This window comes from Brachionichthys hirsutus, chromosome 20 (assembly GCF_040956055.1).
Source record: "Brachionichthys hirsutus isolate HB-005 chromosome 20, CSIRO-AGI_Bhir_v1, whole genome shotgun sequence".
Taxonomy (NCBI): domain Eukaryota; kingdom Metazoa; phylum Chordata; class Actinopteri; order Lophiiformes; family Brachionichthyidae; genus Brachionichthys; species Brachionichthys hirsutus.
Genome location: NC_090916.1, coordinates 10,300,676 through 10,326,079, shown reverse-complemented (window position 1 = coordinate 10,326,079; position 25,404 = coordinate 10,300,676). Strand labels below are relative to the sequence as shown.

Sequence of the window (25,404 nt, the reverse complement as noted above, 5' to 3'; positions counted from 1 at the left end):
ATGGACGACTGCAGCCTGGATGGTGCTACATGCTACCGAACACATCGGATGTGGGGCCAACCTCTGCAGACCTTTGACTAGAGCTGGTGTTTTGTCATGCTCCCCTTGTATAATGAGGACACGGGACACGGTGGACTCTCGTTGGTAACTTCTTTAATCAGATACCCAGAAGTCCCCTGCAACCTGGAGGTGCAATGCATTGTGGGACACGTAGTCCACTATACCTACTACTACACCCCTGAGGTGCCTTTTTTGCATCATTTGAAAAATATCGTACTCCGTTTCCTCCGTTTCATCCGTTTCCCCCTCATCAGTCATCAAAGCTGTACTTTACATGAACAGTATTTGGAACCAGAACCAGAGTCCACTGCCCAGCGACGGTATCCCTGTGTGGCTCTGCCAGGTGCAGGCAATCTGGGTTTTACAGGTAAACAGAATGAAATATGGTTCTCTGATGGGTTTCATTCACAATACACTCAAAACAAAGATATGCATAATTAACTAGAAAGACAACCAGAGATTGCAGACCCCGCCTCCAAAAGACTATTGGATCTTGTGAGACAGTAAACAGGGCTTCCGGATCAGAGGGGCCAAACCTACTCTAGCTTGCTGCTCCGGAATGTACTACAAGACACCTTCTGGACTCTTTTTCCCATCATGCCATTCGTGTCCCTCCCTCTTAAAGTGGCAGTTTACAGCAGAGGCACAATTCCAGATGTAAAAAATAATTCTAGAATCTGGATCCAGATCCGGATCAACGCCATTCTCGGGGAGGACCGAGCCACGGACAGAACCTTGCTTGTGTAAAAATTTCAAGTCGATTGGGTTACTAGTTTTTGAGTTATGCGCTCGGACAGACAAACAGACAAACAAACGCGCCCAATTGCAATACCCTTGCTTCCGCTTCGGCGAGGGTAAAAAGGACTAATAAATACAATCCTTTGTGACTCATTTGTTCACCAGGATTATGTGCTGTTTACCCAACAAACAGGCAGGCGGTGGACGCAGCCTCATTTCCTGCACTCCATACACTTTAGATCATGCAGTTAAATCTTTTAGATATGAGTCACAAAGTCTGAATTAAAGTTTTTGCTGAATATGTAAAAGACAACAAAAGACAAAGTCTATCAGACACATTTCTGCTGATCGACCACTGACAACAGGTTAAAAATAAAAATAAAAAACCTTTAAGGATAATCTATGTACAAAGAAATGCACCAGCGATTTAATGTCTGAATTGTTGGAAGAGTTAAAATTCTGTGGAATTCTTGTTGATCACAAACAGACAACAACACACAAATTAAAATGATGCTGCAAGACAAACACTTCAACTAAATATTAGAGTTAATGTTTATTTTAAAGAATTACAAGGCATGGGAGGGAATTCTCTGTTTCCAGACCTGTCTCCCTTTGGAATCACTCCCTCTCCTCATAGTAATTGCATGTGTTATCATAAATCAATAATCTTTCCCAAAAGATACCAGACTCCATTTTCCCATCATCAAAGTTCAGTAATCTCATTATCTCAGCAAACGATATAAGCTGTGGGTTCAATCGAACTTTGAGTTTTATCTGTGAAAGGAAGGCTTCGTGCAACTTCTGCTGTTCCACCCTGATTAAAGAAGAACGTCACGCGTTGATCAGTCGTTTCATCTGAGGACGTCTGAAGAGACGTTCTCCTGCCCGTCTCCAGATTCAAAGTCACAATCTGACAAAGCACTCTTCAGTTTTGTAGGATAACAGGATATTATAGTTCATTGTTGCATCGAAACAAATGGCCATGCTTGGGATAACAGGATTAGGAAGCGGTCTGCGTAAATTAAATCTCTTGCTCTGTCATTTCACTTTTTTACACATGGATTTTCACGCAGAATCTGGCCTGTGACTAATCCAGCTTGTTCCTTTGGTCTTTTTGGTTTCTTACAGTTTGAAGTCACGCTTATCTCGTCGTTTTTTTGTTGGACTGATGGATCAGTTTTTATAACGTTTCATCAGGAGCTGAAAATACACACACGTGTTTAGTTTATTTCTCGAGAAGCCTTATTTTCTTTGCATCTTTTATGTTCGTGCAGGTTCTCAGTCATCCAGGTCATGGTAAATCATGAATAGCAAAAAAAGAAGAACCAACTGGACTTGTTCAAGTTAGATTGAAGATGTTTCACCTTCATCCAGGAGTCTTCTTCAGCTCTGAGAGACTGGTAGAGTTTAGATACTTATACTTTTGTTGGAGCAGAAAACAAAGAAACAAAGAAGGTACCGAAACCACCAAGGCAATCAGACTCCCCAGGAGTATTAGCATTTCCTTTATGAATACTACTAATACACCTATGGAAGATTTAGTGTGAATTGGTTAATTGACCTAATTTGCATGTTTTTGGTTGTGGGAGGAAGCCCGAGAACCCAGAGAGAACCCACACAGACACGGGGATAACCCAGAGAGAACCCACGCAGACACGGGAGAACCCAGAGAGAACCCACGCAGACACGGGAGAACCCAGAGAGAACCCACGCAGACACGGGAGAACCCAGAGAGAACCCACGCAGACACGGGAGAACCCAGAGAGAACCCACGCAGACACGGGGATAACCCAGAGAGAACCCACGCAGACACGGGGAGAACCCAGAGAGAACCCACGCAGAGAACCCAAAGAGAACCCACGCAGACACGGGAGAACCCAGAGAGAACCCACGCAGAGAACCCACGCAGACACGGGAGAACCCAGAGAGAACCCACGCAGACACGGGGGAACCCAGAGAGAACCCACGCAGACACGGGAGAACCCAGAGAGAACCCACGCAGAGAACCCACGCAGACATGGGAGAACCCAGAGAGAACCCACGCAGACACGGGGAGAACCCAGAGAGAACCCACGCAGACACGGGAGAACCCAGAGAGAACCCACGCAGACACGGGGGAACCCAGAGAGAACCCACGCAGACACGGGAGAACCCAGAGAGAACCCACGCAGACACGGGGAGAACCCACGCAGACACGGGAGAACCCAGAGAGAACCCACGCAGACACGGGAGAACCCAGAGAGAACCCACGCAGACACGGGGAGAACCCAGAGAGAATTCACTAGAATCCAAAATATTATTATCTTACAGCACAGAAAGAAAATTAATACGATAAGTCACACAAAAATACAGAAACTAAGCACCATGAGAAAAATGTAAAACTGATCAAAACAAACTTCTCTGTGTCCGTTCCAACCTCATTTCTGTAACCTGCGTGAAGGAGATGAAGAATAATCTTCTTACCTTCATAAATAGTCACTGAGAATCAGATTATTGCAGAAAAAACATCTGATAGTGGCGTCATCATATTTGTTTTGCCTCTTTGTCACCGTTACAGAGGAGATGCGTCACAAGAGAGGAGTGTGTGTGTGTGTGTGAGAGAGAGAGAGAGAGAGAGAGAGAGAGAGAGAGAGAGAGAGAGAGAGAGAGGTCATTGTTCATGGCGCACGTGACCAGGGGATAAAACCGAGGGGGCACCGGATCCTTACATGATGCATGCCCTGGACTATAGGAGGGTAATTCATCATCTGAAGGTCATTTTAAGGTCAGTAGATTTGGTTCACCCCAAAATGAAAACCTGATTTGTAATGCCTGAGAGAGAGAGGCAGTGTTTATCATCTCTCTCTCTTTCTCTGTCTCTCTTCCACTTTTTGAACTTCCTCTCTCCAATGTGAACTGTCAAACAGAATTGAATGGCCATGCCACCCGTGTGTGTGTGTGAGAGTCTGTCAGCCGCTCCTAGCAGACATGCAAACAGAAGTACTATCCCTCTCATTTATTACTAAGCTATTACTATGCAGTACCTCCCTTCTCTCTTCTCTTCTTTTCCTCTCTGTCTTCTCTTGACTTCTTGACTCCCACTTCTACTCTTGTCTTCCAGTCTTTTTCTTCATATTTCTCCCTCTCTTCTCTCTTTCACCCCCCCCCCCCTCTTCCCTTCTCCTTTGTGTTTGTCTATATCTCCTCTTCTCTCTCTTCCCTCACTCATCTCTGAACGTTTTTCCTCTGTGGGGAACCTCTTTCTCTTTATCCTCCCCTCGCACTCCCTCCTTCTTGTTCTTCATGCTTTGCTGCTACATCCACCAGGGGAAGCGCTGGCAACACAGGCGAACATACAGAGCGCTCGACACCCAGCCCTCTAATGGCCCCATTTAGACAATGTGTCGCATCAGCAAGTCTCACGGCTGAATAATGAGAGAGGAAGCGGGAAGGGGAGAACAAGAGAGGAAGACGCGTGCCGTTTCCTGCATCTCGCTTCTAAAACTGCTGCATAATAAATGCTGCTCTGTTCCAGCCACCAGCTCTGTGGCCCTGTGTGTGTGTGTGTGTGTGTGTGTGTGTGTGTCCATTCATCTCCACTGTCTCCTGCTGTGTGTGGCGTTGAGGTGAAACATGGCCTCCCGGGTTTGTGTTGTGTTTATTGTGGGCAGAAGGGACTTGGAATGATTATCTATGTTCTTTATATCCCCCTTCAAACAAAGGGAAGCATCCTCTCTCTGCCTGATACACATACATACATTCACACAAGCACACACACACACACGTAAAGGATGCACACACAAACTCCCACCATCAGTCAAACAACACACACACACACACACACACACACAGTAGAGCTCTGACTGTTTTTCTCCACCAGCTGTTTGGAGCTGAGGAAGATTTATGTGCTGCATTAATGTTTGATAACATTTTGGCGACGGCGTGTCGTCTGGGCGGGGCTTATGTAACGTCAGGGCTGATGAGGGATGCGCTGCAGCTGGTGACGGGAGCACAGGTGACAGGAATCAGCTGATGGCAGGGCGGACCTGTGGAGGCGGGGAAGTGGGCGTGGAGAGCGGCACAGGCTGTGACATCTTCTTTTATAACATTAGTATTTTCTGCAGATCTCTCTTTTGACAGTTGGTTGTGTTTTTGTCATGCTGGAAGGCGGATTGTTTGCTGCTGTGAACATGAAGGACCGAGGCTCCCTGTGTAACCCTGGTCTCATTCTTCTGCTGGTCTACGTTTGAGCTCTAACAGCAAATTCACATTGTATTCATTTGAGTTTCTGCTTTGCTTCTATTTATTTAGAAGGATAAATGTGCCTGCTTCAGGCAATTGGCAGATTTTGTTCAGCAATGCTGGTGAAGTGTGAACGTGTCAGGTTTGTGTGTTTAGCGTAAATAGAATAAAAACAGACACCAGAAACGGAGCTGAAACAATTCCTGAAACTGAATCCCAGTTGTGCATTTTGTCTCCGTGTCATCGCTTTGAAGTCATGCACAAATGTTCAGAGTACAGACGTGTAAATATTAGTCTGAGCATGAATGACTTTAAAGGAGGACAGAGCAGAACAATCAGGTGAACTCAAGAAGACAATGATGAAGGACTTGCAAATTAAGCAGGAAGCAGAGAAGCGGCCCTGCCACAGACACGCCCCCTCTGTCCCCGCCCTGTTACCCGCGTTTGGACAAAGGTGGGGTACACCTCAGCTCGCGGGGGCACACAAAGGACAAACAAACACACACACACTCACGCACTCATTGGATGAGATGTAAATTCGATGACTAATTCACCTAACCTGCATGTTTTTGGAGGTGGGAGGAAGCCGGAGTACGTGGACAGAACCCACATAGACGCGGGGAAATCATCCGACCAGAAAGGCATTGAACCCAGAAAGTTCTTGCTGCGAGGCATCCGCTCTAACCACTGCAGCACTGCGCCGCCCCTAAACGGCATCATATAATTTTCCATTCTTTCATCTGAAAATAATTAAGGAGTCATAACGAGCTTTTGAAATAAAAACAACAACAACTTGTTGGTCGGACAAAGTCTGTGTTTTGTAATTAATTTGCACAATAAACTGTTGGAACAACGAGTATGGTTCCAAGCTGTGTTTGAGTTAAAGGGCTTAAACTGTAAACGTCTTATGCTTTCAGGCTTTTCACTTTACCTGTGGTGTACATGATGACTTCTGTAACGTCCATTTATTCCAGTCAAATCTGTAATCTATAATATGATTGACTTCTTTAAATAAAAACAATGTACAACAGAAGCGGCTGAGAGGCAAAGCGTAAAAACAAGAAGAGAAAGAGAGAGGATGACATTCAACATTCATCTTCTTAAAGACCAGCGAGGAGAAAGTTAAAACCCCTCTGAAGTAAAATTACCTCTAAATGCTCTCCTGGTACTATTTAAAGGACCATTGCCACCGAGACTGAAACCACGGATATGTGCACACTGCACACACACTCAACTCATCATTAGTGGATCATCACTGGCTGCCATCCACGACTCAGGATGTGACATTTATGAATCAGTCTCACATCCAGTCATCCTCAGAGCACAGCTCATGACTGATCTCACTTTCTGAGACATTAAATGTCATTTTCACATAAGAAGACAGAGACACACACATTTACAGTTCTTAAACCATTGCGATGGATGGTTACCCAAAACCCTCAAGGGGCTTAACAAGTGGCAACCCACAAATAAGTTTGGTTAATTATAATAGTTATAATATAAATATCGGGTAATGGTCAGCCATGTCTATATAGACAAGGCATCTGGATTGCTAACGTATTGGATACTCTGGTGGGTACAGTAATCATAGGATCGAAACTAGACAAGTACATGGTGTCATTAAATTCCTTAGTTGACAGATGTGCCCCACAAAGTCACCCATAATGCAGCAGTTTCTCCCTTCATTGGAAATTGTGTGCAAAACATTTGAGACATTATCAAGAGGTTACCACTGGCTGGTCTTGTGAGGGCCTAAGGCAGGTAAGAACCCAAATGCGAGGCGGTTTGAGCAGGAGTCCAAAAACAGGTTTAATGTTCGATACCAGGGAGTCAGTCCAGAGCAGCAGACAGAGCAGGTTAGGGGCGGGCACAGAGACAGGTCCAAGGGGCAGGCGAGGGTCAAACACCAGGTGATCAGGCAGGGCAGGCAGACAGGTCAGAGGCGGGAGGCGAGCAGACGGGGTTCCGGGGACAGGCAAGGTCGGTACACGGGGAGGCAGGCGCTGGGAGGGTGCTGGAAAGAGGACAAACACGACACTACAACCTGGCGGGGTTGTGTTGTCTGGGCCGGGCTTATGTAATGCCAGGGCTGATTGGTGATGCGTTGCAGCTGGTGACGGGAGCACAGCTGATTGCAGAGCGGACCTGTGGAGGCGGGGAAGTGGGTGTGGAGAGCGGCACGGCCGTGACAGGTCTGTAGATACACAAAACTAACTCTTAGTTTGTACAGTATAGCTATCACTTCAACGTTCCTTCTTTTTGTGCATCGTAAACTGGGCCTTAGAAACAAAGAAACACCTCAACCCGATCTGCCCTGTCTACATCTGAAAGCACGTTCATAGTCCATGAGCTTCTTCTAGTGTATTTATTGCTTGTTTGTTCCTCATTCCACTTATTAAATAATATAGAAAACCCTTGTAGCTTCTTGTTGCCCTGAGGCAACAAACCAAAATCTGGTGGAGGGATGGGGGGGGGGCATATTTTCTGATGTACCCTCTGTGGACAATTTCTTTCATTCAAGTACCCCCTAACTTGACCAAAGAATTTTGGTTGAAAGAAAAAGTCTGGGTTTGAAGTATTAAATGAAAACATGTAGGGCAACAAGTTTAGGGATAAACCGGTGGCAGAGCCATATACGGTGGGGCTACTGCCATGGCTTCAGCCCTCAATGGTCTGCAAGCCATGTGCAATGTTTGTGCATTGCTAAGCACACGCACTTAACCTGGTGCAGATTACCTTTTAGTTCTACTCGATGGAATTTTGCATCCTGAATAGTGAGCATTGTGGCAAACAACTGTCACTGCAAACTGTTGATATCATTGTTGCAGGTAAGACAAGGGATGATGACACATTGGATTGTGACAAAGGTTTTGTAATTAAATTGTAGGATTTTGACTTTGTGATGTTCTGTGTGCCTTAAGCCATCGGCCCTCACGTAATCTTGTTATGTTAGCATAATGACAATAAAGAATCTTGAATCTTGTGTTCATGTTGTACAAATGAACAATTCTTCGCTGGCACTGATGCGGTCTTCGATGTTGTCCAGCAGAGGTCCGTGGACGTTCTGTAATGCAAGAAAAACATTGAGTCTCTTCTTGCTTTTGTCAAAGGGAAGACGGTTTCTTACCAACGCAGCAAGTCTCTCATCCGACTCATGAGACGAGTCCACGAGAAAGCGCTGTCTCTCCCAATCCCAGGATCCCTACAGAAATCTGGACCTGGTCATCCTTGATAATCTCGTGGAGCACCTTCCTCTTCGTTTTTCAAATTTGGAAAGTTTGCGCTTCTAAGAGTTACTCAATCCAGGGACGTATGTAGCCGGCTACCTGTGGAGCTGTCCGGTGCTGATCCTGAGCGCCATATGACGCTGCGACGTAAACAACATTGGCGACCCCCAAACATAGTAGATTTTATATCTTATAAGGAATAATTATATATTTTTGTTTATGTATTTACGTAGTAGAGCAGGGGTGGCGGACCTGTTCCATGGAGGACCGAGACACTCCAGGTTTTCTTTCCAACCTTCTCTTCAGCAGCTGATCTCACTAATGAGTTCCTTCTCTCAAATTGGAGGAGGTGTTGATAATTAGAATCACCTGCTTTAGTAACCAGCTGGAAGGAAAACCTGCAGCGTCTCGACCATCCACCGGACAGGTTCGACACAGCTGCAGTAGAAGTACATTCTTGTGTTTTTAGACCGATCTGTCAAAACAGTCAGGTATCACTTTAATGGGCCAAGGCCGTTTAAGCAGCCTTGCTCTGCTAGCCATTCAGAGGACATCCCTGGAAAAGTACTTAGTTGGTATGACAGGATCCCAGAACATTTTCTTGAAAATGAATTGTAATATTAGAAAAATGGAAGACCAGCAGCCACCACTGCATCCGAGGTTTAAGTTAGATTGAAACCTTGGAAGTAGGACATTGGTAAATGGAACACGACGCCTCCTGATTAGTTATTTTAAGAATTCAAACAAATCCTGCAAGTTAATCTCTTTAACTCTGAGCATCATGACAGCATTAGCATTATGTTAGCAAGTGGCAGTAGGCTGATACTGGATGAAAGAGGGGGACACCTGGACAGGTCGCCAGCTCATCACATATTTGGTAAATGCTCACATTTACACGTATGAGGAAATTTAGCGCCACTGTGGGAGGAAACTAGAGCAGCCGGCAAGCGTGGAGAAAACGCGTAAATGCTTAACACGGAACGTTCTCGGGCTGGGATTCAAACCCACAACCTTCTTGCTGTGAGGTGACAGTGGTAATTACAGTGTGTCAATGACACATGAAACACTGGCCATGTTTTTGTTTTTGTGGGTGTTCTTTAAAAAAGTAGATCCACCCACTGGATGCAGCTTCGGAAGATCAGGAACAGCTTTTCTCTGTAAAACTGAATCCTGTCAGTTTCTCGATTCTTCATTGGTCAAAATAAGCTAAATCTGAACTATTGATCACAATTCTTCTCTATTTTGCCATATTTGATGATGATTGTTTTTCGTTTTCACACTTATTGACTGATATTATTTCAATGACTGACAGATCTCAGATGCAGAGTGGGAGGACATGCTGGACGGGTTTGATGAACGGAGTTACCTGATCACTCGACGCTGGAAGCCAGGCGACGACCCGTACACCCTGTACGCCTTCAACCAGAGAGAGAGCGAACGCATCCCCAGCAACCGTGCCCTGAGAGACACGCGTCACTACAGGTACACACCAATACACACACGTGGACCTACAACTTACCTCTGATCGTGTATATGACAAAGACATCTGACAATCAGCATTGATCTGTTTAGACTGCGTAGAAATAAAGCTGGTCAGAGCAAAATTCACAAACTCCTACGCATGATTAAACACTTCATAACACACACATGACACACAGATCTGTTGTCACACACACACACACACACACACACACACACACGCCCGGCAGCAGCCGCTCCCTGATTTGGTAATTAATCCTCTATCTGTTAAACGAATTTAGCCAAACACGTTTCCAAAGACAAACCACCAAATTACAATCTGTCTATCCACTAAGAAATTAAATGAAACACCAAAATAGAAATGCTTCAGCAGCGGCGCGCTCGTCGCCTGTTAGGAAGACGCTCAGCAGGACGATAAGAAGCTGGATGCTTCTTACACATTTCAGGAGATGAAAACTTCCAGGCACTTGTGAGAAGCGTGCCGAGTTCCAGTGTAGCAGCGCTGCTGAGACGCAGTAATCAAATTACTGAAGTACTTTGATCTCTGATGGCACTTTTAACACTGACTTTTAATTACATCATTTTGACGTTTCTGCGTCCAGCCAAGCATCAAAAATATCGTCTGAACTCTGAGTGACATCATAGAGCAGCTTTTCACATCAGGATGTTTTCTGACTTGATTTGATGAATCATTTCATGGTTTTGCATGTGTTTAAAAAGAGATGCTGGTTTTATGTTCCTGGATGTATTTTTCAGTCTCCCCTTATTCCCACTTCATTTACTATGAATTAGAAGCACTGAAGACACAAAATCACCTGCTTGTAAGACTGAACCGTGTCTTCACTGAATGAAGGATCTGTCCTTGGAGTATTCCCTTTTGACTTAAATCAATATATTCTAGGTGTGTACTTTGATTTTTCTTTCACCCAATGTCAAACTGAGATACTGGAAATGTATATAAAGTTTGTACCCCTGGCTTTACATTTTACATACATCCAGCTGTATGACTGATACAAATACAGTCAATTGAAAAGAAATTCTCTGTACTTTTCAAATACCATGAAAAACCCAACCCAAAATTTAATTAATGCGGGTGTTGGGTGTACTTTCAAGCTCACAATATCTTCTTGCTCCATGGAGCCCAATTATTGTGTTCAAAGATCTAAAATAATCAATAAGCCTGACTGTTACAGCTATGACTTGTCACATGCTGCCACAAATACTCACCAGATCACAAAGTGAATAAAGAAACAGTTGAAACGCATCCCTAACAAAGGTTTTGTCTATTCCTTCCTGAGTAACACAACCAGCTGTTATGCAATGACTGTCGTAGATTCTCATGAGGTTTGTCTGTCGTTGTCCTTAAAACTGGATCATCCATATATAAGGTTCAATTTTGGTGTTAGTATTACTATTTCACTTTTTACATTCCATACTAAGAATAAATGCAGCCAGTTGGAGCATCCATTTCTAATGCTCACTGTGATTAAAGGTTAGCAGGCAGCTCATGGTGAACCAGCAATAAGAGGAGGTTGCATGTGGCCGATAATTGGCTTTGTTCTGGCAGTGGCGGCGAACATGAGTAAATCCTGGAACGGTTGCTGCTGCTGTGGCTGCTGGTGATGAGCACAGCGGGTTATGTAGGAAGCTACAATCTGTTAGCATAACTAGCGGGCACGTCGGTCTGTGTGTGGATGTCGTCTCTAACCGGTGCATGTCGAGCTGTATGTGTTTCTACTTGTATTCATGCCTAATGCCTGTACCGTAATTGATTTGTCAAATAGCAATAATCATCTGCTGTTGAGCCGACATAGGAGTGTGTGTGCATGTGTGTGTTTGACAGAAAGTGAGAAGTGTGTGTATGAGGCAGGAAACCGGGGATACGCTTACACATTAATTGATTAGCAGGGAGGTATGGAGCTGATAGAACTCATTTATCAGCCGTCTCTCTCTCTCTCTCTCTCTCTCTCTCTCTCTCTCTGTGTTTGGAATCGATCTTTCTCTCACTGTTTAGAGCAGTGGTCCTTAACCTTATTGGAGATACCGAACCCTGCAAGTTACATATATGAATTCACTGTTGGAAAAATAAAACGGCCATCTTTTAATTTCAAAACACTCACACATACACATGTATGTTATTGCAAAAAATGAACCATGCTTCATGTTGCCTTTCATAGACAAGTTCAGAAATGGTTTGTTCCTTCTAATAGTTTCTATGTCTATCATCCTTGAAAAGGATTGCTCACAAAGATATGTTGTAACAAACGGTACGAGTACTTCAAGTGATTTTACCAATATGAGGGTACTGTACTATTTGTTGACACCGACATGTTGAGAGTGTCGTTCTGAAGAGCCGCCGTTGAACCTGGCGCTGCTGAAGTTCAATGATTTCGTCGAGGTTCTCATTATTGAGAGTTGCAGTACAGAAATGTCTCAGATTCCAGGCACGTCTTTGATCTTTCTCACAGTCATCCAGCAGGGGAAAGTTTGCGAAGTTATCATTCTCTGTCCGTCATTTCCATGACAGCAGTTTCTTTTGAAAAGCCTTCAGATTTTCTTCTGCTTTGATGATGCTGACTCCGCCCCTGCATCTGTTGGTTAAGATGATTGAGACCATCGAAGATGTCGGCCGAGTACGGCAAAATGAGAATGAACTCAGGGTTGTCGAAGCAATCTGCACGACAATGTTTGTGCTCTCGCAAAAACAGGGCCAATTCCACACGCACGGCAAAAACATGATTCAGCACCTTTCCCCGGGACAACCACGGAATGTTAGCGTGGTACAGAAGTACCTCGAAGTCAGAGCACATGTCATTACACGGCTCTTTGAAGATGCACTGTTTCACACAATCTTTAACACTTCTGCAAGGTTTTTGTTGCTCACAACGGTGCGCAACAATGACGTGTTGTGCATCGGCTTTCACCAGAACCAGAACCAGAGTGTCGTCCCAACATGGAGGGAGATCCTTCCAAACAAATGGCAAAAACCATATCCCACGAAAGACCCTTGTCTCTGAAGAAATCATATTCACATTGTTAGTTGTTGTAAGAAGCTTACAAAATAAAGAATCTTCCTTTACCATGTCATCTTTTACATAGCGCACGAATACAACAAGCTGGCTTAGACTGGAAATGTCGGCGGTCTTGGGAGGAGTGCTATGTAGCTATCTCAAGTATGAAAAAGCAGGAAAGGAAGACGAGGGCAGAGCCACAGAAGGCTGAACGAAAGATTTAGAGATTGGAGACAGAAGGTGGCTCGAAGAGGGAAGCAGAGGAGACAAGGGAAGGAGGAGGAGAAGAGGACTTGGGGAGATGCCACAAGCTGCTGAGAAGAGAGATAATTGCCACATGCAGAGTTTGACAGGCTGCTTGTGTTTGTGTGTGTGTGTGTGTGCGTGCATAAACCGCTCCACTCCAGTGCTCTGCTATTATCGTGGCGTGCAGGAGAGCCTCCCTCCGTCTGCTCTCCGACACGCAGACAGTGTTTAAGGGATTAGATCCAAGCATGGAGCCTTTGGGCTGATACAGCACACAGGAAACATGTTCTACAACAGCACACAGGAAACATGTTCTACAACAGCACACAGGAAACATGTTCTACAACAGAACACAGGAAACATGTTCTACAACAGCACACAGGAAACATGTTCTATAACAGCACACAGGAAACATGTTCTACAACAGCACACAGGAAACATGTTCTATAACAGCACACAGGAAACATGTTCTACAACAGCACACAGGAAACATGTTCTACAACAGCACACAGGAAACATGTTCTACAACAGCACACAGGAAACATGTTCTACAACAGAACACAGGAAACATGTTCTACAACAGCACACAGGAAACATGTTCTATAACAGCACACAGGAAACATGTTCTACTACAGCACACAGGAAACATGTTCTACAACAGCACACAGGAAACATGTTCTACAACAGCACACAGGAAACATGTTCTATAACAGCACACAGGAAACATGTTCTATAACAGCACACAGGAAACATGTTCTACAACAGCACACAGGAAACATGTTCTACAACAGCACACAGGAAACATGTTCTATAACAGCACACAGGAAACATGTTCTACAACAGCACACAGGAAACATGTTCTACAACAGCACACAGGAAACATGTTCTATAACAGCACACAGGAAACATGTTCTATAACAGCACACAGGAAACATGTTCTATAACAGCACACAGGAAACATGTTCTACAACAGCACACAGGAAACATGTTCTACAACAGCACACAGGAAACATGTTCTATAACAGCACACAGGAAACATGTTCTACAACAGCACACAGGAAACATGTTCTACAACAGCACACAGGAAACATGTTCTACAACAGCACACAGGAAACATGTTCTACAACAGCACACAGGAAACATGTTCAACAACAGCACACAGGAAACATGTTCTACAACAGCACACAGGAAACATGTTCTACAACAGCACACAGGAAACATGTTCTACAACAGCACACAGGAAACATGTTCTACAACAGCACACAGGAAACATGTTCTACAACAGCACACAGGAAACATGTTCTACAACAGCACACAGGAAACATGTTCTACAACAGCACACAGGAAACATGTTCTACAACAGCACACAGGAAACATGTTCAACAACAGCACACAGGAAACATGTTCTACAACAGCACACAGGAAACATGTTCTACAACAGCACACAGGAAACATGTTCAACAACAGCACACAGGAAACATGTTCTACAACAGCACACAGGAAACATGTTCTACAACAGCACACAGGAAACATGTTCTACAACAGCACACAGGAAACATGTTCAACAACAGCACACAGGAAACATGTTCTACAACAGCACACAGGAAACATGTTCTACAACAGCACACAGGAAACATGTTCTACAACAGAACACAGGAAACATGTTCAACAACAGCACACAGGAAACATGTTCTACAACAGCACACAGGAAACATGTTCTACAACAGCACACAGGAAACATGTTCTACAACAGCACACAGGAAACATGTTCTACAACAGCACACAGGAAACATGTTCTACAACAGCACACAGGAAACATGTTCAACAACAGCACACAGGAAACATGTTCTACAACAGCACACAGGAAACATGTTCTACAACAGCACACAGGAAACATGTTCAACAACAGCACACAGGAAACATGTTCTACAACAGCACACAGGAAACATGTTCTACAACAGCACACAGGAAACATGTTCTACAACAGCACACAGGAAACATGTTCAACAACAGCACACAGGAAACATGTTCTACAACAGCACACAGGAAACATGTTCTACAACAGCACACAGGAAACATGTTCTACAACAGAACACAGGAAACATGTTCTATAACAGCACACAGGAAACATGTTCTACTACAGCACACAGGAAACATGTTCTACAACAGAACACAGGAAACATGTTCTACAACAGCACACAGGAAACATGTTCTACAACAGCATACAGGAAACATGTTCTACAACAGCACACAGGAAACATGTTCTACAACAGCACACAGGAAACATGTTCTATAACAGCACACAGGAAACATGTTCTACAACAGCACACAGGAAACATGTTCTACAACAGAACACAGGAAACATGTTATACAACAGAACACAGGAAACATGTTCTACAACAGCACACAGGAAACATGTTCTACAACAGAACACAGGAAACATGTTCTACAACAGCACACAGGAAACATGTTCTACAACAGCACACAGGAAACATGTTCTACAACAGCACACAGGAAACATGTTCTACAACAGCACACAGGAAACATGTTCTACAACAGCACACAGGAAACATGTTCTACAACAGCACACAGGAAACATGTTCTACAACAGCACACAGGAAACATGTTCTACAACAGCACACAGGAAACATGTTCTACAACAGAACACAGGAAACATGTTCTATAACAGCACACAGGAAACATGTTCTATAACAGCACACAGGAAACATGTTCTACAACAGCACACAGGAAACATGTTCTATAACAGCACACAGGAAACATGTTCTACAACAGCACACAGGAAACATGTTCTATAACAGCACACAGGAAACATGTTCTATAACAGCACACAGGAAACATGTTCTACAACAGCACACAGGAAACATGTTCTACAACAGCACACAGGAAACATGTTCGACAACAGCACACAGGAAACATGTTCGACAACAGCACACAGGAAACATGTTCGACAACAGCACACAGGAAACATGTTCTACAACAGCACACAGGAAACATGTTCTACAACAGCACACAGGAAACATGTTCTACAACAGCACACAGGAAACATGTTCTACAACAGCACACAGGAAACATGTTCTACAACAGCACACAGGAAACATGTTCTACAACAGCACACAGGAAACATGTTCTACAACAGCACACAGGAAACATGTTCTACAACAGCACACAGGAAACATGTTCTACAACAGCACACAGGAAACATGTTCTACAACAGCACACAGGAAACATGTTCTACAACAGCACACAGGAAACATGTTCTACAACAGCACACAGGAAACATGTTCTACAACAGCACACAGGAAACATGTTATACAACAGCACACAGGAAACATGTTATACAACAGAACACAGGAAACATGTTCTACAACAGCACACAGGAAACATGTTCTACAACAGCACACAGGAAACATGTTCTACAACAGCACACAGGAAACATGTTGTACAACAGAACACAGGAAACATGTTCTACTACAGCACACAGGAAACATGTTCTATAACAACACACAGGAAACATGTTCAACAACAGCACACAGGAAACATGTTCAACAACAGCACACAGGAAACATGTTCTACAACAGCACACAGGAAACATGTTCTACAACAGCACACAGGAAACATGTTCTATAACAGCACACAGGAAACATGTTCTACAACAGCACACAGGAAACATGTTCTATAACAGCACACTGGAAACATGTTCTACAACAGCACACAGGAAACATGTTCTACAACAGCACACAGGAAACATGTTCTACAACAGCACACAGGAAACATGTTCTACAACAGCACACAGGAAACATGTTCTACAACAGCACACAGGAAACATGTTCTACAACAGCACACAGGAAACATGTTCTACAACAGCACACAGGAAACATGTTATACAACAGCACACAGGAAACATGTTATACAACAGAACACAGGAAACATGTTCTACAACAGCACACAGGAAACATGTTCTACAACAGCACACAGGAAACATGTTCTACAACAGCACACAGGAAACATGTTGTACAACAGAACACAGGAAACATGTTCTACTACAGCACACAGGAAACATGTTCTATAACAACACACAGGAAACATGTTCTACAACAGCACACAGGAAACATGTTCGACAACAGCACACAGGAAACATGTTCGACAACAGCACACAGGAAACATGTTCGACAACAGCACACAGGAAACATGTTCTACAACAGCACACAGGAAACATGTTCTACAACAGCACACAGGAAACATGTTCTACAACAGCACACAGGAAACATGTTCTACAACAGCACACAGGAAACATGTTCTACAACAGCACACAGGAAACATGTTCTACAACAGCACACAGGAAACATGTTCTACAACAGCACACAGGAAACATGTTCTACAACAGCACACAGGAAACATGTTCTACAACAGCACACAGGAAACATGTTCTACAACAGCACACAGGAAACATGTTCTACAACAGCACACAGGAAACATGTTCTACAACAGCACACAGGAAACATGTTCTACAACAGCACACAGGAAACATGTTATACAACAGCACACAGGAAACATGTTATACAACAGAACACAGGAAACATGTTCTACAACAGCACACAGGAAACATGTTCTACAACAGCACACAGGAAACATGTTCTACAACAGCACACAGGAAACATGTTGTACAACAGAACACAGGAAACATGTTCTATAACAGCACACAGGAAACATGTTCTACAACAGCACACAGGAAACATGTTCTATAACAGCACACTGGAAACATGTTCTACAACAGCACACAGGAAACATGTTCTACAACAGCACACAGGAAACATGTTCTACAACAGCACACAGGAAACATGTTCTACAACAGCACACAGGAAACATGTTCTACAACAGCACACAGGAAACATGTTCTACAACAGCACACAGGAAACATGTTCTACAACAGCACACAGGAAACTTGTTCAACAACAGCACACAGGAAACATGTTCAACAACACCACACAGGAAACATGTTCTACAACAGCACACAGGAAACATGTTCTACAACAGCACACAGGAAACATGTTCAACAACAGCACACAGGAAACATGTTCTACAACAGCACACAGGAAACATGTTCTACAACAGCACACAGGAAACATGTTCTATAACAGCACACAGGAAACATGTTCTACAACAGCACACAGGAAACATGTTCTATAACAGCACACAGGAAACATGTTCTACAACAGCACACAGGAAACATGTTCTACAACAGCACACAGGAAACATGTTCTACAACAGCACACAGGAAACATGTTCTACAACAGCACACAGGAAACATGTTCTACAACAGCACACAGGAAACCTGTTCAACAACAGCACACAGGAAACATGTTCTACAACAGCACACAGGAAACATGTTCTACAACAGCACACAGGAAACATGTTCTACAACAGCACACAGGAAACATGTTCTACAACAGCACACAGGAAACTTGTTCAACAACAGCACACAGGAAACATGTTCTACAACAGCACACAGGAAACATGTTCTACAACAGCACACAGGAAACATGTTCTACAACAGCACACAGGAAACATGTTCTACAACAGCACACAGGAAACTTGTTCAACAACAGCACACAGGAAACATGTTCTACAACACCACACAGGAAACATGTTCTACAACACCACACAGGAAACATGTTCTACAACAGCACACAGGAAACATGTTCTACAACAGCACACAGGAAACATGTTCTACAACAGAACACAGGAAACATGTTCTACAACAGCACACAGGAAACATGTTCTACAACAGCACACAGGAAACATGTTCTACAACAGCATACAGGAAACATGTTCTACAACAGCACACAGGAAACATGTTCAACAACAGCACACAGGAAACATGTTCTACAACAGCACACAGGAAACATGTTCTACAACAGCACACAGGAAACATGTTCTACAACAGCACACAGGAAACATGTTCTACAACAGCACACAGGAAACATGTTCTACAACAGCACACAGGAAACATGTTCTACAACAGCACACAGGAAACATGTTCTACAACAGCACACAGGAAACTTGTTCAACAACAGCACACAGGAAACATGTTCAACAACACCACACAGGAAACATGTTCTACAACAGCACACAGGAAACATGTTCTACAACAGCACACAGGAAACATGTTCTACAACAGCACACAGGAAACTTGTTCAACAACAGCACACAGGAAACATGTTCAACAACACCACACAGGAAACATGTTCTACAACAGCACACAGGAAACATGTTCAACAACAGCACACAGGAAACATGTTCTACAACAGCACACAGAAAACATGTTCTACAACAGCACACAGGAAACATGTTCTACAACAGCACACAGGAAACATGTTCTACAACAGCACACAGGAAACATGTTCTACAACAGCACACAGGAAACTTGTTCAACAACAGCACACAGGAAACATGTTCAACAACACCACACAGGAAACATGTTCTACAACAGCACACAGGAAACATGTTCTACAACAGCACACAGGAAACTTGTTCAACAACAGCACACAGGAAACATGTTCAACAACACCACACAGGAAACATGTTCTACAACAGCACACAGGAAACATGTTCTACAACAGCACACAGGAAACTTGTTCAACAACAGCACACAGGAAACATGTTCAACAACACCACACAGGAAACATGTTCTACAACAGCACACAGGAAACATGTTCAACAACAGCACACAATGGACTCACACCGCAACGAGGACTGTCCAATGCACGACAGAGAGACACAGCGATGAAACTGTTTCAGACAATGCAGAGCAAAAGGATATTTAATGGAACTCAGTGAAGGTGCTACGATAAGAATCCAATAGTTTCAACCTATTTAAGAATATAGCTCAGATTGTATTCAATTAGTATTTTCACCAGCATCTGCTAGTTAATTCTTTGACTACCTGACATATGAATGAATGAAAGAAACTTGATGGGAGGGCTGGAAAGAGGGGAGGAAATTGTTTTTGCTTTCTTTAACATTGCATTGTAGATATTTTAATACAACTGGTTTTTTAGGTATACACTTCTTTACATATTACTGTATATCCATCCATCCACCCGTCCGTCCACCCGTCCGTCCATCTGTCCGTCCGTTCAATCGACAATGGTCGCATCTACAGCTGCTTTTTACACTTTGCAGGTGACAGCCCTACGTGTCTGTTATGGCTGCACAATTAATCGAATATTAATTGCGATCACGATTTTGGCCTCCCACGATTAAATGAGCATAATCGTTGCGATATTTGAAGTTTCAATCCGTGCTCCGCTCACAGAAAAACTCCACTATATTTCAAATCGAATGTTAAAAACTAAAAACAGAGAGACTGAGGAAGAGCCGTGTGTGCGTCTTTCTACCATTACTGCCAGGATATCCATTTTGTGTTTGTCGAAACAGCCCCAGGTTTCACACTGAGTATAAATACATTAAAAAAAACGATATTATTAGCTATATATATGTACTGTGTAAGGTCGTTTTCACACTGTGATTTATTCACGAAGCAAACTTTCTGAGCACCTTTACGTGGCTAAATGGGGCACCAGTTGATTGGACAAATGTAGAAGGGGAAGTCCCGCCCTCTCCCATGTTTGTTTTGGTTTGGAGTGCGCCAGCGGCGGCTGCTGCTCATTCAAGGAGTGAAGCTCATTTAGTTCTGGTCTACATCATAAATGTTACACAACGCTAGTCGTTTCTAACAAACACAAAGAGTCTGGGGATCCGTAAAGTCTCCGGCTCAGTTCAGAGCAACGGAGTGAAAAACTTGTAAAATGTTCGGGTATTTTATGCTTCAAGATTGCTGATTTGCGCCAATCATCATGCCCCAGTGATGCTGATGGGCAGGACAAAGCCCAGCATTTATCCAATGACTGTCCAGTTTCGACGCTCAGCATGACTGTTAAAGCGCCGTGGGGATAAGTCGTGTCATTTACCGGTGATAAGTAGCTGGTTCTGAACAAAAGATGAAAGTATTATAACACTTATTTAGTTAATAAAATCTACACACAGCGGTACATATTTCACCACTTTAGTTTTTCTGGTAACTGAGCTTCCCCTGCAGAGCAGCTTGGAGTACTCGCTGTACTTCCTCTACCGGAGACACACCGCGTAGCGTCACTACGGACAGCTGATCCTGCCTTTGCTCCGGCGAGCTTTCACACTGCTTACGGAACGGAGCAGGGTTCTCTTGTAAGATTCAAGATTCAAGATACTTTATTGTCATTATGCGAGCATAATAAAATCGTGAGAAGGCCCACGGCTTAAGGCACACATCATAACATAAACTAAATTCTCTCTCTTAAGAAACAATATATATACACACAGAGAGAGAATATATATACACACAGAGAGAATGAGAATCACAGGCAGTAGTGCAAAATAGCAGCAGCAGCAACAGGGCCGGCATAAAGTGTCCCAGATCGCTACAAGGGAACGACTGCTTTCACAGCTCGGGGGAAGAAGCTGTTCCTGAGCCTCGCTGTGCTGCTTCTTATTGTCCTGAACCGCTTCCCTGATGGGAGCGGGACAAACAGTCTGTGGCCCGGGTGGGTGGGGTCTGTGGAGATGCGTCTGGCCCTCCTCTGGACTCTGGAGGTGTAAACAGAGTCCAAATCAGGCAGACGGTGACCCACAATCCCCTGAGCTGTCCTCACCACCCGGGATAGGTCCTTCCTGTCCTGCGCCGTGCAGCTGCCGTCCCACACGGTCGCACTGAGACACAGGACGCTCTCTATCGTGGCCCGGTAGAAGTCTTCAAGCAGCACAGAGGAGAGTCCAGCCCGCTTCAGCTTCCTGAGGAAGAAGAGCCGTTGCTGGGCCTTCTTCACCAGGTGTCTGGTGTTGAGTGTCCAGGAGAGGTCAGAGGAGATGTGGATGCCCAGGAATTTAATGTTCTCCACACGCTCCACTGCTTCCCCTCGTATGCACAGGGGGGCGTGTTCAGTCTTCCTGGACCTCCTGTAGTCCACTATGACCTCCTTGGTCTTGCTGGTGTTCAGAACAAGGCTGTTCCTCAAGCACCACAGCATCAGGTTCTGGACCTCCTCTCTGTAGTGGGTCTCATCGTTGTTGGAGATGTGACCCACCACGGTGGTGTCGTCAGCAAACTTCACAACCATGTTTGTGGAGTGGATGCAGAGCAGTCGTGGGTGAAGAGGGTGAAGAGAGCAGCGCTGAGAACGCAACCCTGGGGGGTCCCAGTGTTCAGGATCAGAGGGGAGGATGTGATGTCTCCTATCCTCACCACCTGGGGCCGGTTGCTGAGGAAGTCCCTGACCCAGGAGCAGAGCGGTGGAGACAGTCCCAGGCTGTGGAGCTTCAGAGCCAGCATGTCCGGTGGGACGGTGTTAAAAGCTGAACTGAAGTCCACAAACAGCATCCTGACGTAGGTGTTAGGCTGCTCCAGGTGAGTCAGGGCCGAGTGAAGTGTCAGCGAGACGGCGTCCTCCGTGGAGCGGTTCCCCCTGTAGGCGAACTGCAGGCTGTCCAAGCCAGCAGGGACGGCGTCCTCGATGTGTTTAAGGAGGATCCTCTCGAAGCACTTCATCACGACGGGAGTCAGAGCAACAGGGCGGTAATCGTTGAGGCAGGCGATGGATGATTTATTGGGTACCGGCACAATGATGGAGGACTTAAGGCAGGCAGGGACGGTGGACAGCTGCAGGGACAGGTTGAAAATGTCCAGGAAAACCCCTGCCAGTTGGTCAGCACACGTCTTCAGTGTCCGGCCTGACACGCCATCTGGTCCCGCAGCCTTGTTGATGTTGATCCTCCTCAGGGCTGAGGAGACCTGGTGCAGCTGCAGGACGAGCGGCTGATGCTGCACCTCAGGCTGGGGCAGATCCACAGACCTTCTGCTGCTCGGAGAGTCGAAGCGTGAGAAGAATCTGTTCAGGGTGTCAGGCAGGGTGGAGTCGTGGCTGGCGTGCTGGTCCCTGCGTTTGTAGTCCGTCACAGCCCTGATGCCTTTCCACATGTCACGTGGGTTATTGTTCTCAGAGTGCTCCTCAATGCGCTGCTTGTATCTGTGCTTTGCCTGCTTGATGCCTCTTTTTAGCTCACTTCCTGCCCTGCTATAGGCCAGCCGGTCTCCTGCTCTGTAGGCTACATCCCGGGCCCTCAGCAGAAGCCGCACCGTGCTGTCCACCCACGGTTTCTGGTTAGGAAAAACCGTGATCGTCTTTGTGGGAAGGACAGCATCAGTGCAGAAGTGAACATAGGAAAGCACAGATGACGTGTACTTCTCGAAATCTGCATCCTCTTTGAATACCTTCCAGTCCGTGTGCTCAAAACACAGGCAGTACAGCTCCTCCAGTGTGCTAATGCTAGCTTAGCATTAGCACGCGGTGGTATGTAGGCCGCTATGATCACAGCGGAGCTGAGTTCTCTAGCCAGTTTAAACGGTCTGCATTTCACGGCAAGATATTCCAGGTCGGGGGAGCAGAATGTTCCAATCACGTTCGTAGCAGAACACCACGAGTTGTGAACGTACAGCGCCAAACCTCCGCCTTTGGCCTTGCCTGAAGCTGCAGTCCGGTCGGCGCGGAGCAGCGAGAGGCCCGCTAGCTCCACCGCTGCGTCGGGGATGTTGGCGTCCAGCCAGGTCTCAGTGAAGATCGCAACGCAGCTATCGGTCCGCTTTGAGACGATCCTCAGCCGTATTTCGTCCATCTTGTTGACGAGCGACCTGGCGTTGGCGAGGAAGATGCTGGGGAGCGCCGGCCTTTGTGGGTTAGCACGTAGCCTAGAACGCACGCCGCCCCGCTTACCCCGCTTTTGTTTACGGTATCTTCATTGCCTCCTCGGCCACAGCGGTGTGATAGTGGGGGGCTCCGATGTTCGCTGGAGCTCGGGAGGGATAAAATCCAAAATAGACGGTAATCCAACCTGGTTTTTCCCCAATTCCCACAGTTCAGCGCTTCCATACTGGATGAGGGCCTGGATTCTCAGAATAGGCGCAAATATAAACAAAAATACAAAAACAAGCACGAAAAGCCGGGAGCCTCGGGCCGCAGCGTGTGTACGCGCCGTCATTCCGTTTCCGGAATGGCGGCGCGGTGCGAACATAATAAAATCGTAAGAAGGCCCACGGCTTAAGGCACACAAAAAATCCTCAAGTTCGCATAAATAAGAGCAAATTCCCCGAGAACCAACTTCCCTTTCTAGAACCGAGACCCACGTTTTCAGGCCGACTTGTTTGATCCTCACCAGAGTTCGGATGCGCTTTCACACCAGCCCAAATTGTCACGGCCTAGGGCAGGGTAGGACCCAAACGCGAGGCAGACGAGTGAAAATGCAAACACAGCTTTTATTGGCGTGTAGGACAGGCAGGCAGACAGCTCAGAGGGGGCAGGTACAAGGAAAGTACAAGAGACAGGCAGGGGCAGGCAAAGAGGCAGAATCCGGGAAGCAGGCAGGTTCGATACACGGGAGGTCGGTCTGAAGGGCTGGAGAGCAGGTAACATAACTGACAACCTGGCAGGGGTGTGGTGTCTGAGCCGAGCATAAGTAGTGTCCAGGCTGATTGCTGACGGGTTGCAGGTGCTGACAGAAACACAGGTGACGGGGGTGAAGTGATTGCAGGAGGACTGTGAAGACCGGGAGAGTTAGTGAGGGAATGGAACAGGCCCGCCTCGAGGCGTGGCACAAATGGAGCGGATTATCCGAGGAAAGGAACTCTGGTCCGTTTAAAGGAAACCAAACAGTGGCAGTGTGGAAGCACCCTTTCAGTAACGGTGGATTCTTCTGGATCCTTTTGAAGGTACAACAAATCATATTGTCCACTACTAATTCCACAGTGTCTTCATAAAGGCAGCAAAACAGAACCTCCTCAACTGGATTGGTTTCCTCAGGTTTTAAAGATGGCACAAATTCTTAGTCTGTCACTCCCAACACGGAAATCAAGCCAGCCAGTCCTGATTGTTATAGTTTACCGCCCTCCAGGCCCAGACTCTGATTTCATGTCAGAATGTTCTGAATGTTTAACAAGTTTAGTTCTGAAAGCAGAACAGATTCTTGTTGTGGGAGATTTTAACATTCATGTAGATGTCAGTGACGACTGCCTTGCTACTGCCTTCCTCTCATTGTTGGACTCAATTGGCTCCTCCCAGATAGTGAACGAACCCACCCGCAGCTTTAATCACACCTTGGATCTGGTTCTCACGTATGGTATTGATATTGATCAATTAATTGTATTTCCACTGAACCCTTTCGTATCAGACCACAAGTTCATCACTTTTACGTTTGTATTATTGGACTACGTTCCATCAAACAGAACAGCCTTGACTAGATGTCTGTCTGATGGTGCTATTGCTGAATTCAAAGAAGTGATCCCATCAGCATTGAACTCTTTATCGAGCCTTAAC

General features: G+C 45.2%; 1 protein-coding gene across 1 annotated transcript in view; it reads left to right on the top strand.

Moving 5' to 3' along the window:
* Positions 1 to 9,582: 9,582 nt before the first annotated feature.
* The window catches only part of galnt14 (UDP-N-acetyl-alpha-D-galactosamine:polypeptide N-acetylgalactosaminyltransferase 14 (GalNAc-T14)), a 97,919-nt gene continuing 82,097 nt past the window's right edge, over positions 9,583 to 25,404 (top strand). Inside the window, exon 1 of the mRNA XM_068753554.1 lies at positions 9,583 to 9,728. Within this exon, the coding sequence (XP_068609655.1) occupies positions 9,583 to 9,728 (146 nt within the window). The remainder of the gene's footprint in view (positions 9,729 to 25,404) is intronic.